The 15267-nt window shown below is 44.4% G+C and overlaps 1 protein-coding gene and 1 pseudogene across 1 annotated transcript in view; both read right to left on the bottom strand.

Moving 5' to 3' along the window:
• LOC126173427 (apolipoprotein D-like) overlaps window positions 1-15267 on the bottom strand; it is a 48555-nt gene that overhangs the window by 25629 nt on the left and 7659 nt on the right. Inside the window, exons 2-3 of the mRNA XM_049920955.1 lie at window positions 7666-7794; window positions 130-260 (exon numbers count right to left, since the gene is read on the bottom strand). Coding sequence (XP_049776912.1) covers window positions 130-260; window positions 7666-7782 — 248 coding nt within the window. The 5' untranslated portion in view covers window positions 7783-7794. The remainder of the gene's footprint in view (window positions 1-129; window positions 261-7665; window positions 7795-15267) is intronic.
• LOC126102154 (5S ribosomal RNA) lies at window positions 13082-13199 on the bottom strand (annotated as a pseudogene).

Below are 15267 nucleotides of genomic sequence, written 5' to 3'. Positions count from 1 at the left end.
GTAGGTTGCAGTAGGTACTGGGAGATGAAGAAGCTTGCACAGGATAGAGTAGCATGGAGAGCTGCATCAAACCAGTCTCTGGACCACAACAACAATAACGGCTGTATAATTATGCGCCACAGTACTTACAGTCTGTTGGTGATCTGGTTAGCCACACGCACTTTGCCGTCCGGGAATTTGGTGTATGTAGCGGAGACGCAACGGGCTCCTGCCTCCGTCACGGCGAACATGCGCTCCGCCTCGTACCACGTGCCCATGTACTGCACATAAAGCCACTTCGTCAGACTACAGATCTCTGCATCATTTTGTCAGTATTTTCTAACTCCAATAGGCAGTCTACCTAATAGATGTGCGTAACTAGTTTTACTTGTTTATCTATTAATATTTTCAGGCAAGATTAATGCCTTCAGAACTTCTCTTACATCTAATCAAGCATCCTTCGAGATCCTCTTTACGTTTTGCAGTGTGTATAGTAAATGAGGCAAGCAAAATAATAATAATAATAATAATGGCAATAGTTACAGTGATGAACACAATTATAGCAGCAATGTCAATCCGATTAACATAGTGATAAGTACAATTTGCTCATCAAAACAACATGCAATCAGTTATACAAATAAAAAGTGATTAGATATTTTTAAAGATCTGATTGTGATAATCAGTCACAGCTGTTCTTAGACGCTATGTCTGATCTTCTTTACTCGCATCTAAGCAACAAAAGTCCACTTGCTAACTTAAACATCACTGAAACCCTCAATGTGTCTGTTACTGTCCCCCGTCCATTGCTTTACAGGAGCCAAGGTATTTCTTGCCGTCTATTCCAAACCCTAGCTCTTAATTCATTTCCATGGCAGTTCATTACATATAATGAAATACTGTCTGTGGGACACCGATGGTTATGACTACTTGTGCACTGCGGTGAAATTTGTGTGTTGTTGCGGATGTGCATGGAAACGAACAGCAGGAAAAAGATGAAACTTCGTAATGGTTGATGGCCGGTTCTTGCATTACACTGCGATGACGCTATGAAAGCCTCAACATACTTTCATCCCGTGGCACATTGCGAAGGGGTGTGGAATTTAAATAATGACACACAAACTTCCGTTTCGCCTACCAGATAATTATTAGGAGTGAATATTTGTTGTACCACTATCGCAGACGTATATCACCTACGTCGATTTGCATCACGGTTTTGGAACATATACTGTGTTCGAACAACATAACTTACGTCAAAGAAAACGATTTGTTGACAAACAGCGAAAATGGATTCGGAAAATAACGTTCTTGTGAAACAGAACTAGTTCTTTATTCTCACGAAATAATGTATGTTATCGACAGGAGGTGTTGAATTAGATTCGATTTCCAGAAGCCTTTCGACACCGTTCCTCACAAGCGACTTCTAATCGGATTGTGTTCCTATGGAGTGTCGCCTCAGTTCTGCGACTAGACTCGTGATTATCTGTCAAAAAGGTCACCGTTTGTAGTAACAGACAGAAAGTCATAGGGTGAAATTTAAGTAACATCTGGCGTTCTCCCAGGAAGTGTTACAGGTCCTCTGCCGTTCCTGATCTACATAAACGATGTAGGAGACAATCTGAGCAGCCCTTTTAAATTTTTTGTAAATGCTTCTGTTATTTAGCGTCATGTAATGTCATACGATGATCAAAATCAATTGCAGAATGATTGAGACAAGATATCTGTGTGATGCGAAAAGTGGCTATTGACTCTGACTGAGGAAAAATGTGAAATCATCCACACGAGTGCTGAAAGGATTCTTCTAAATTTCGGTTATTCTATAAATCACACAAATCTAAAGGCTGTAAATTCAACTGAATACTTTGGGATTACAGTTACGAATAATTCAACTCTAACGATGCCACAGATAATGTTGTAGGGAAAGTAAACCAAAGACCGCATTTTATTGGCAGAAGGCTTAGAAAATGCACCAGGTCTAATAAAGAGACTGTTTACAGCACGCTTGTCCGCCCTCTTCTGGAGTATTGCTGTTAGGTGTGTGATGCGCATCGTACATACGATTAACGGAGGACGTCGAGCAAGTTCAGAAAAGGGCAGAGTGGTTTGTACTATCGTAAAATAGGAGAGATGGATATGATACGCGAATTGGCGACGCAGTCATTGCGGCGGGGTCTCTTCATTACATTTCAATCACCAACTTTCTAATCATCATAATAAATAAGAAAAATCAGAGCTTACTCGGAAAGATTTAAATAATCGTTTTTCTCGTGCAGTATTGGAGAGTGGAAAGGTAGAGAAATAGTCTGAAGGTGGTTCGGTAAACCCTCTACCAGGAACTTAACTGCAGATTCCATAGTAATCTTGTAGATGTAGCTGATGTAAGTGACTAGAACTGGTCCGCAGCTCGTGGTCGTGCGGTAGCGTTCTCGCTTCCGGCGCCCGGGTTCCCGGGTTCGATTCTCGGCGGGGTCAGGGATTTTCTCTGCCTCGTGATGACTGGGTGTTCTGTGATGGCCTTAGGTTAGTTAGGTTTAAGTAGTTCTAAGTTCTAGTGGACTGATGACCATAGATGTTAAGTCCCATAGTGCTCAGAGCCATTTGAACCATTTTTTTGACTAAAACTGGCAGCTTTCGGCGGTGCTAAATCGCACAGTAGCCAGTGTAAGTGAGCCGTGGTAAAAATTGCTGTTGTGAAGAGCGCGCCGCAGCGCGTAGTGCGAAGCTGTCGTCCTCCGTTTCTGGCGGTGGCGCCGCTGTGGCAATCGCAGCTTTGGTGTCTCCCTCTGGTGGGAAAGGGGAAAAGTTGCCTGTTCACGTGCATTTAAGGGGCGCTATGAGCTAGCCAGTGGGTTAGTCTGGGCCAGTCTCTCGTCCCTAGCTTGCTAGTCTGTCTCTCGTCCGCATTTGTTAGGCAGTTAGTGTCTTTCTGTCGTTCGGAGTGCTAGTATGTCTGTCGTTCGGATCAACCTTTAAAGCCGGCAAAATGAGAGTCTATCCACCCCACCAGTAAGAGAACTCAGCGAGTGGTCGCCCGGTCTGGTTTTAGTTCCTACATTTGAGTCTGCGCGTTAGGCCGCCAATCTGCTTGAGTTTGCTCAGGCAATGGTCATTGGTGGTTGGATCGATCGGTTGGTCGGTCGCGCACTGAGACACAGGATGACTTGTCCGTCTCGAGCGTCGGCGCATGTGAGGTCGCCACGTGAGTCCAGTGGGATGCAGCGTATAGCGAGGGGTAGTGGCTTCGCGGTCGACACGAGAGCAACAGGAGTCAACTCACGACATCAGTCTGGCCGGTGCGAGCTTCGACGCCGTGAGACGGGAGATCGGCGCGCCTTCCTGCGTCCGTTGAAGCGGCTGGCAGCGGACGGTTCGGGAGAGCGATTTGGGGGTGCTGCGCCAGGTCTTCTCGAGAAATCGCAGTTTATTAGAAGTGATAGGTGATAGGTGATATGGCCGGCCGGTGTGGCCGTGCGGTTGTAGGCGCTTCAGTCTGGAACCGCGTGACCGCTACGGTCGCAGGTTCGAATCCTGCCTCGGGCATGGATGTGTGTGATGTCCTTAGGTTAGTTAGGTTTAAGTAGTTCTAAGTTCTAGGGGACTGATGACCACAGATGTTAAGTCCCATAGTGCTCAGAGCCATTTGAGCCATAGGTGATATGTTGTTTGATTTGCTCTTGTTAAATTCTACTTGTTTTCTTGGTGGGGTCACCAGCCGTTTTGCTTGGGGTCGTCCCACCATTCTTCTCCGTTTGCCCACCCGCGGGAAGATGGTTGTTTATCAGTTGGTTGGTCCGTTTTTCCCTTATGGAGTGGGGGCGGGTTAGAGCAACCAGCAGTTCGGGTTGTTCGGCAATCTCCCTATCAATGTACCGTACGTTAGTAGCTGCCTCTGTCATGTTTTTCAGATTTGGTGTGTTGACGAATTTATTGCTTGGAGTGTAACGGCCTAATACCTGAAATATGTTTTTATCTTTGGAAACTTTGATATTATTGCCTATGATGTTGACTGTGTACTGTAGAGCATCTTAACTATTGTTTGGCCCACCTTGTAGAAGTTTATATAAGATTGCATTTCATGGGCTTTTATTTAAATGATCATTCTAGTATATAAAGTTGCCACCCTTTCACCATAAGACTTTCTTGGAAGTTAAAATCAAGTTGCACCTTTGGTGGCAAGGTTAATATATTAACTGTTAGTGTTTTCTACCATTTCCATCCCTCCTATGGGGGGTCATAGTTTTTGTGCTTGTGTAAATTGTTAAAACTCTTAGTTTAAAGTTATCTGGTGTGTTGCAGATTTGCACCAGTGTAGTCTTTCAGAGGCTGTTCTGAGCGGTCGTAACTACGGCCGTGTCAAAAAGGGAGCGGCAAGGTTCTCTGCCCGAAAGCTCATACAGTCAAAATTTGTTTCTTTCTGCCTCTGAATAAATTGTAACTTTGATATTTAGAGGGTGCTTTGTGATTATAATTTTAAATCTGTTTCTTTTAAAAAATGCTTTTAGGCACTATTAAAGTGAATAACATTCCCATTTGTTAAAAGGAATTTGGTTGTGATTTCATCAGTTACACCCTGGCAACTATTTCCATGCTTACATAGTGTGATTAAATGTGTTAATGTTCTTGATGAATCGCTACTAAATAAAATAAATTCTTAAGAATACAGGGTGTTACAAAAAGGTACGGCCAAACTTTCATGAAACATTCCTCACACACAAAGAAAGAAAATACGAGGGCAGTTCAATAAGTAATGCAACACATTCTTTTTCTCGGCCAATTTTGGTTGAAAAAACCGGAAATTTCTTGTGGAATATTTTCAAACATTCCCGCTTCGTCTCGTATAGTTTCATTGACTTCCGACAAGTGGCAGCGCTGTACGGAGCTGTTAAAATGGCGTCTGTAACGGATGTGCGTTGCAAACAACGGGCAGTGATCGAGTTTCTTTTGGCGGAAAACCAGGGCATCTCAGATATTCATAGGCGCTTGCAGAATGTCGACGGTGATCTGGCAGTGGACAAAAGCACGGTGAGTCGTTGAGCAAAGCGTGTGTCATCATCGCCGCAAGGTCAGGCAAGACTGTCTGATCTCCCGCGTGCGGGCCGGCCGTGCACAGCTGTGACTCCTGCAATGGCGGAGCGTGCGAACACACTCGTTCGAGATGATCGACGGATCACCATCAAACAACTCAGTGCTCAACTTGACATCTCTGTTGGTAGTGCTGTCACAATTGTTCACCAGTTTGGATATTCAAAGGTTTGTTCCCGCTGGGTCCCTCGTTGTCTAACCGAAGACCATAAAGAGCAAAGGAGAACCATCTGTGCGGAACTGCTTGCTCGTCATGTGGCTGAGGGTAACAATTTCTTGTCAAAGATTGTTACAGGCGATGAAACATGGGTTCATCACTTCGAACCTGAAACAAAACGGCAATCAATGGAGTGGCGCCACACCCACTCCCCTACCAAGAAAAAGTTTAAAGCCATACCCTCAGCCGGTAAAGTCATGGTTAAAGTCTTCTGGGACGCTGAAGGGGTTATTCTGTTCGATGTCCTTCCCCATGGTCAAACGATCAACTCTGAAGTGTATTGTGCTACTCTTCAGAAATTGAAGAAACGACTTCAGCGTGTTCGTAGGCACAAAAATCTGAACGAACTTCTCCTTCTTCATGACAACGCAAGACCTCACACAAGTCTTCGCACCCGAGAGGAGCTCACAAAACTTCAATGGACTGTTCTTCCTCATGCACCCTACAGCCCCGATCTCGCACCGTCGGATTTCCATATGTTTGGCCCAATGAAGGACGCAATCCGTGGGAGGCACTACGCGGATGATGAAGAAATTATTGATGCAGTACGACGTTGGCTCCGACATCGACAGTGGAATGGTACCGTGCAGGCATACAGGCCCTCATTTCAAGGTGGCGTAAGACCGTAGCATTGAATGGAGATTACGTTGAAAAATAGTGTTGTGTAGCTAAAAGATTGGGGAATAACCTGGTGTATTTCAATGCTGAATAAAACAACCCCTGTTTCAGAAAAAAAATGTGTTGCATTACTTATTGAACTGCCCTCGTATGTTATGTGGACATGTGTCCGGAAACGCTTACTTTCCATGTTAGAGCTCATTTGATTACTTCTCTTCAAATCACATTAATCATGGAATGGAAACACACAGCAACAGAACGTACCAGCGTGACTTCAAACACTTTGTTACAGGAAATGTTCAAAATGTCCTCCGTTAGCGAGGATACATGCATCCACCCTCCGTCGCATGGAATCCCTGATGCGCTGATGCAGCCCTGGAGAATGGCGTATTGTATCACAGCCGTCCACAATACGAGCACGAAGATTCTTTACATTTGGTACCGGCGTTGCGTAGACAAGAGCTTTCAAACGCCCCCAGGTTGAGGTCAGGGGAGCGTGGAGGCCATGGAATTGGTCCGCCTCTACCAATCCATCGGTTACCGAATCTGTTGTTGAGAAGCGTACGAACACTTCGACTGAAATGTGCAGGAGCTCCATCGTGCATGAACCACATGTTGTGTCGCACTTGTAAAGGCACATGTTCTAGCTGCACAGGTAGAGTATCCCGTATGAAATCATGATGACGTGCTCCATTGAGCGCAGGTGGAAGAACATCGGGCCCAATCAAGACATCACCAACAATGCCTGCCCAAACGTTCACAGAAAATCTGTGTTGATGACGTGATTGCTCAATTGCGTGCGGCTTCTCGTCAGCCCACACATGTTGATTGTGAAAATTTACAATTTGATCACGCTGGAATGAAGCCTCATCCGTAAAGGGAACATTTGCCCTGAAATGAGGACTGACACATTGTTGGATGAACCATTCGCAGAAGTGTACCCTTGGAGGCCAATCAGCTGCTGATAGTGCCTGCACGCGCTGTACATGGTACGTAAACAACTGGTTCTCCCGTAGCACACTCCATACAGTGACGTGGTCAACGTTACCTTGTGCAGCAGCAACTTCTCTGACGCTGACATTAGGGTTGTCGTCAACTGCACGAAGAATTGCCTCGTCCATTGCAGGTGTCCTCGTCGTTCTAGGTCTTCCCCAGTCGCGAGTCATAGGCTGGAATATTCCGTGCTCCCTGAGACGCCGATCAATTGCTTCGAACGTCTTCCTGTCGGGACACCTTCGTTCTGGAAATCTATCTCGATACAAACGTACCGCGCCATTGCTATTGCCCCGTGCTAATCCATACATCAAATGGGCATCTGCCAACTCCGCATCTGTAAACATTGCACTGACTGCAAAACCACGTTCGTGATGAACACTAACCTGTTGATGCTACGTACTGATGTGCTCGATGCTAGTACTGCAGAGCAATGAGTCGCATGTCAACACAAGCACCGAAGTCAACATTACCTTCTTTCAATTGGGCCAACTGGCGGTGAATCGAGGAAGTACAGTACATACTGACGAAACTAAAATGAGCTCTAACATGGAAATTAAGCGTTTCCGGACACATGTCCACATAACATATTTTCTTTATTTGTGTGTGAGGAATGATACCTGAAAGTTTGGCCATGCCTTTTTGTAACACCCTGTATAGTTTGAAAATAAATCACGTATCAGTAAGCTTGGACTGTTTCTGGTGCTACCAGATCTGCAGAGCTGTCCGTTACCTGACAGGTGTCAAAACCAGGGGATCGTTTTTGAGGCGGCACCCACCTTGGAGAGGTCGAAGTTGGTCATGGGCTGGTAAACCGGACAGCCGCCAAAGCCGGGCACCTGGCCGGCCGCCAGCGACAGCGCCGCCGCCAGACACAAGGCCCACGAGTATCTCATGCCGGAGTCGCGCTGCAACAACACAAGACTACTGGGTTAAGAGAAACACATACACGCCGCTGTTCAGCCTTATTCTCACGCTCCTTCACGTGTAGCAGACAGAAGCAAAGTGATATATTTATCCATGCTCTGATATGTTCTTTGTACCGGTTGTCGAATGTTCTACTGGTATCTCCTACATAAACTACCTGTTGCTGGTGTTCCTGCTTTCTGGTAGCAATTACAATGCAGAACATGTGATGGAAGACACGCAGGACAAAGCAGTGGAACATCAACACCCAGTACAAAGAACATGTGAGAACAGGGAAATATAGGACAAGCCACTCAACTTTTGCAGAAATTTAAGAGAAAATAATCATAGACCTACTGCAAGAGAGGATGACATGAAAAGGTTAGAATAAATAATGAAAGACGCCTCCTAACCTTACAATAAAATTACCACATTCACCAAACAATAGCTCAAAGAAATATACTGCTACTTGACCAAGTTAACATGTCTAACTGCTCACTGTTAACACTGATTGATTATATAATAGAGAGTAATCCCAATGGCTGACCACAAAATCCAATTTCCTTCCCTAGAACATAAATGAATGAAAAAATTAAATTAGTAAAAAATGAAAAAAGAAAAGAGGAAAAAATTAAAAGTCCACACACACACACACACACACACACACACACACTAAGAGTCACAAAAAAAAGTTCCACGTTGACTTCCGCGGTTATTACTGGCAGTGTTGCTAGTCTGTTAGCACTGACAAATCAACGCAAACGTCGCTATTGTTGGTTGTTAAATGAGGGTCGTCGGCCACTACGTTGTCCGTGGCGAGAGGGGATACCTGATATTTGGTATTCGCGGCACACTCTTGACACTTTGACTCTCTGAATAGCCAAGGGTTCTAGGCGCTACAGTCTGGAACCGCGCGACCGCTACGGTCGGAGGTTCGAATCCTGCCTCGGGCATGGATGTGTGTGATGTCCTTAGGTTAGTTAGGTTTAAGTAGCTCTAAGTTCTAGGGGACTGATGACCTCAGAAGTTAGGCCCATATTGCTCAGAGCCATTTGAACCATTTTGAACTCTCGGAATAGCGAATTCCCTAAGGGTATCTGAAATGGAATGTCCCCTCCAACTACCCTTCTGCGTTCAAAGTCGATTAATTGTCCTCACTCGGCCATAACCACCTCGCAAACCTTTTTCCAGGAATCAACTGAGTTGAAATGAAGGTTCTGCCAATGCACTGTGGTTTTATACCTTGTGTATGAGATTCTACCGCCATCTGTATACGAGGTGCTTTCAAGTTCTAAGGCCCCCGATTTTTTTTTCTCCGGACTGGAAAGAGATAGAAACATGCGCATTGTTTTAAAATGAGGCCGCGTTCATTGCCAATACGTCCCAGAGATGGCAGCACCATACGGCAGATGGAATTTTACCGCCAGCGGCGAGAATGAGAACTGTTTTAAATACTTAAAATGGCGACGTTTTCCTTACTTGAACAGCGTGAAATCATTCGTTTTCTGAATTTGCATGGTGTGAAACCAGTTGAAATTCATAGACTGTCGAAAGTGCGTTCGTGGGTGCGACAGTTTAATGAAGGCAGAACATCGTGTGACAACAAACCGAAACAACCTCGGGCTCGCACAAGCCGGTCTGACGACATGATCGAGAAAGTGGAGAGAATTGTTTTGGGGGATCGCCGAATGACTGTTGAACAGATCGCCTCCAGAGTTGGCATTTCTGTGGGTTCTGTGCACACAATCCTGCATGACGACCTGAAAATGCGAGAAGTGTCATCCAGGTGGGTGCCACGAATGCTGACGGACGACCACATGGCTGTCCGTGTGGCATGTTGCCAAGCAATGTTGACGCGCAACGACAGCATGAATGGGACTTTCTTTTCGTCGGTTGTGACAATGGATGAGACGTAGATGCCATTTTTCAATCCAGAAACAAAGCTCCAGTCAGCTCAATGGAAGCACACTGATTTACCGCCACCAAAAAAATTTCGGGTAACCGCCAGTGCTGAAAAAATGATGGTGTCCATGTTCTGGGACAGCGAGGGCGTAATCCTTACCCATTGCGTTCCAAAGGTGACTTTTGGCTTTTTCCAACAATGAAAGACACTCTCTGTGGCCTCACATTCATCAGCCGTGCTGCTATTGCCTCAGCGATTTTCCAGTGGTCAAAACTGACTCCTAAAGAAGCCTCCGCCGCTGCCATGGAATCATGGTGCCAGCGTTGTGAAAAATGTGTACGTCTGCAGGGCGATTACGTCGAGAAGTAACGCCAGTTTCATCGATTTCGGGTGAATAGTTAATTAGAAAAAAAATCGGAGGCCTCAGAACGTGAATGCACCTCGTATGTGCAATCACTGTCCCACGACTTTTGTCAGTTCAGTGTACGGCATTCCTTTGGCAGGCAGTGTCAGATCTGATACGGTATACCATACTTTGTCGTGCCGACTGTATCAAATTTGCGTTTCTGGCCATTGGCTACATCATCGACAGCCTGAAATTCATAGGTCGAGGAAGACACTACCGTACTACCTCAAGTAAACCACGCGTAACGAAGCGCAGTTGAGTTAACGTCAGTCTTCGGACTGGTTCTTCCCTTTTTTGTTGGCTCCAAGGTTGCGAAGAATGTAAACGAATCATGTACAAGAATGGAGCTAGTGCGGACTATGTTCTTTCAGGAGCCGGGAGCTGAGAGGAAAACCTCGTTGAGTGTGCTGCTCGCGCTCCAGTTACAGCTGCGGGCAGGAAAAGCTGTCGGAAGGGGTCAACGACACGGAGCACGACTCGGCGCGGTGCGTTCTGGGAAGATGCGTGACCCGCGTGTAGCAGAGGGCGCGTCGCGCCGCGTCCCGTTAGCTGGCTGGAACTCTGCCTCTCACACCTCGCTAGCTGGATACTGTAGCGGCCGCGGCGCTCCGGCTGCCAGCAGACATGACCGGACTCCTACTCTCATTCGTAGCGAACACGTCGTCCGTTCCCACAGATTTCCTCACTACGCTCATACGCAAATTGCAGAACAGAAAAAGAAACGAAAGGAGAAAAATACCAATAACTGGTTTCAGAGATGCCACAGCCAGTCTCGTTTTGGATGAAAACGAAGTAGAACTTTTCGCAAGACTTCAGTGTCCCTTTACTACACAGGAAAATAGACCAGTAGAAAATAAAAATGAATACCTAGACGCAATCATTGGAATTGACGGGATTTTATTCACGCTGTACACTGCAGGTGACCATAGTCTCAGGTCCACGTAACTAAGTACAGATTATCAGTTTGAATAATTTCAGTATTTTGTATAGCATCAATGGTAACTCAACCTTCCCCTAAACAAGACTTGATATGCTCTAACAAAATTTAGCACTCAGCTACAAAAAGTTTAATTTTTGAACATTTCTATAGTTAAAAGTGTCGCAAAGTAATATAATATTTAGTTCAAACTAGTGGAACTCAAATAACTTTTTGGTATTTCATTGAAATAAGGAACAGTGTGCAGATAAGACGGTTGGTGCTGCTCATTTCCAACAATCTGTTTTACGTACGTCACGTGTCATGCTCCAGCTTGATTTTGGTTCTCTCTTTTTCTTGCCACTATGGCTACGAAATACCTTTTATACCTGTAAGTTGTGGCGAATGGAATCAGTGTTTTTGAGCAATTTCCCTATACTGATGGATAGTCCCCATAAGCTTTTCGCGGAAGTGCTCCCAGTTTTATATTTATCAAAATTTATCTTCGGTATGTTTTCGTAAAGAATCCAAGAAGTTCAAAATGTGGATTGAATACCACCAGCTGAAAACAATTCTTCGTTCATTGAAATCAGGAATAAAATTGTCGGTTTTTCAAACTAGGAATCTATTTATGATGACAAATGTAGACTTAATTCACTTTTGAATGAGCATTTTATTTTTATTTTTATTTATTTATTTTTTGCTTGCATCGAGCATCATTGCCAGTTCTGGAAATATCGAAACGTCGTCAACTACACAATATATACCACAAGATTAAGCCTGTTTATTTCTCTAAAGAATCAGTAAGATTTATAAATTTGGAAATAAATCTATTACTTGTTATTTTGGCATCTTATGTCTTTCCAGTAACAACCCATGAATCTAACAAACCATGAACCCATAGACCACTCCCCTCATAATCAAACAGTTCAGAAATTTTTTACAAATTATGCACCTACCAGCTCAGTTTCCGAAGGTGAACGATTGTCAATCACAAACATAGCAGTTCTTGACCAATATTTGCCCTAAGCATAGAAAAGTATTTCAGTCGTCTGCGTCTTTCTCTCGCGAAACAAACTAAAATGCGTTGAACAGCTAGTGAATTCGATATTGCCTTTCCCATCGAGTGTTCGTTGGGTCTGTCAACGAGCAAATAACTGACTGGTAAACGTGAACGACGACACGTTCAATCCACACTGGACACGTCGCGGTAAGATAGGAGACGCAGGTTCGAATCCCGGCGATTGTATAAATTTTCATTCGTCGTTTCAGTCTGCATATATACATGTAAGTTTTGTTGTCATCGCTGATCACGAACGTCTTTTGAATAGTACTGTTCATGAATTATTTTCATAGCCGGTACCGGTACCTGCACCTGCACCGAGTCATGCGATGACTCTAGCAATTGGTTAATTATCTAATAAATAACCAGTCTGACGAGATAGTGATGATAGATATTTTTAAAAGTAATTTGGCCTCCTGACTTAATAAAAACTGAATTTCTTCATTTTTACCGTTCAAAGTATTTCATTTTATTCTGCATGGGAAACGAACCAGCTGTAGCTACGACATAGTGCTATATTCGAGACTAGAGGCTGTCATAGAGATGTTACATATAATGTTCGGTATAGCTATCTAGCTATTTCCGACTGTTGTCAGGCGATGTCCTCAAAACTGCAGACCGTCCAAGTTGCTTAACGGAGGACAAACAGGTATGGCGTTAGCGCTGGTCAAGAGAGATACCGAACACTTTAGAGAGCTTGCTTAATAATTTCTTCACGCGATCACTTTCTTTCGGGAGGAAGCATGTCTCCTTGACGTTACAGGAATGACAAAAGACTGGGCTGGCTGATGTTCTGCATGCGCTCCGTCTTCAGGCCACAAGTGGCCCATCGGGACCATCCGACCGCCATGTCATCCTCGGCTGAGGATGCGGATAGGAGGGGCGTGTGGTCAGCACACTGCTCTCCCGGTCGTTGTGATGGTTTTCTTTGACAGGAGCCGCTACTATTCGGTCGAGTAGCTCGTCAATTGGCATCACGAGGCTGAGTGCACCCCGAAAAATGGCAACAGCACATGGCAGCCCAGATGGTCACCCATTCAAGTGCCGGCCACGCCCGACAGCACTTAACTTCGGTGATCTGACGGGAACCGGTGTATCCACTGCGGCAAGGCCGTTGCCGCATGCTACATATACTCTTCACTGTTTTATAAAAGGAACTAAGATGATGTGGGCGTACACCGTCCTTAGCTCACTGGCATCGACATTGACCTACAGTCCACACTTCGGGTCCAACGTACATTCCACCTTCCGCAAGCCCACAATGACAGTTAGCTCTTCTTGAGTTCATCGCACATCCGGACGTCGTCCTGATACGTTTACAATGTTTACTAAGCCAGTACGATGCCCAAAACAACGGAACACATATTCAACACGTCATATACAATTATTTTCACACTCAGTAGATCCTAGTTCGTTCACAAGACGATTGTTTGAACGACATACATCAGTGCCATATACAAATGTGCCTACGTCACGTTGAGAGGTGTCCACCTCTCGTTTTCCGCCAAGGTACACAGATGTGTCTGTGAAATCCCTAATGCATTCAGGTTTGATAGCACTTCATCCTCACGTAGCGTCATGGAGACGATCCGAATCTGGATAGAGGAAGAAAATGTTATTACCTTTATCGAGGTAACACAACTCAGTTCATGCTTATCTAGTGTACCGACGTCGTAGCTAATCCCCGTAGTGTTTCTTTCGTGAGAGGCTGTGACGTTTCTGATGAAGATTCGGTGATTCATCCGATTGATATATGACGATACCTTGGTGCTATTCGAGAGATGTTGACTGTGTCTATGCTGAGTTTCATTGCCTCTTATCATTACTAACAACACAAATATGATAGTATATTTCACAACGCTGCCATTGCTGTCTTCCACTCTACCAGATACGCACGTGAAACTTCACTACACATGGTAAAACTTCCGATGACATCACTGAAGTATCCTATTGCGCTCCACGCTCACTAACGACCTTTAGATTATCTTGAAATGATACAGAAGTCAAAGCCGACAGTAATAAAGAATGGCAGAACGATAGGGACTTGTTTAACATCAGAACTAGGTATGACGCGAAGGAATTAATTTGTATAGAATGCAGATTTATACGGATGGTCGAAGAAAGGCAAGTATTGGAGGTATATTGGCGCAAATGGAAGACATTTTTCACAGTAACAACCCTACAACGAAATCAAATATCAATAGAGAATTGAAAATGAAGTTTCAGAAATTTTACAACTGGAGCGCAGCAGTGTCTTGAAGTGAAATGTGGACAGTGAGAAAATCAGAAAGAAGAAACAGGATGCATGTGGAACGTGACGTCACAGAAGGACGTTAAAGAGGGCAATAAATGTGGCATTTAGAATCACTACAAACCATAAGGTAGTAAAGATGGTTTTAAAATACCTTTATCAGAGTTAAGGATTGACTTCTGCGGTGTGTTGTAGCATCGAAGAATAGGTAACTTCACACTGGAAAGAGTAGTAAAAAGTAAAAATTGTAGGGACAGAAAATGATTAAATTAGTGATAACATGAGAAAAGTCGTGAATGCCGTCTTACGAATGCTCTTGAGTAACTGGTTTGACGATTTCCTCCTCTGTTACCTAGATGGACCAGAAATGTGTAAGTGTACCACGTTGATAATGTCTAAGTGCTTAAAATGTATTGTGTTGTATCTGTAATATGGATCGTTATGAGAGTGAAGGGATGGGAGAGTTTTACTAAATGTTTGCTACCTTTAAAAAAACTGAAAAGAACACAAGTATTTGTACAAAAAGCAGAGTGAAGTGCTCTGTTCCACTGTGCACATAGAGTCTGAGTGATGCATAATCTTTATTTCATCTGGAGCTAATCAAAATCGACAGTTATCGTTGATGCCTGTAACAATGTTATGAAAGCCGCTGCGACCAGGTAGACCGACGGAGTCAATGAGATACAAACAAACACAGACTTCCACGAAGTCTGTTCCGCTGTTTCGACGGTTTTAGTAATGCATTCTCACACAGTCACGCAGACACAAACACACATAAAACATGCATATCTGGTGTCAGCACCATTCTTCAGTCGTGAGATCACATGTTTTGACAATAGCATCTCACGCATCACGGGTGTGATAATCCGGTGTAAGCATATATGTACTGGAGGGGTTCCAGCTTTCCTGCCATTAGCTGTCTGGCTACTGTGTTTC

This window comes from Schistocerca cancellata, chromosome 1, assembly GCF_023864275.1.
Source record: "Schistocerca cancellata isolate TAMUIC-IGC-003103 chromosome 1, iqSchCanc2.1, whole genome shotgun sequence".
Lineage (NCBI taxonomy): Eukaryota > Metazoa > Arthropoda > Insecta > Orthoptera > Acrididae > Schistocerca > Schistocerca cancellata.
The sequence above is the reverse complement of the archived record's forward strand: the minus strand, read 5'-3'. Positions and strand labels throughout refer to the sequence as shown.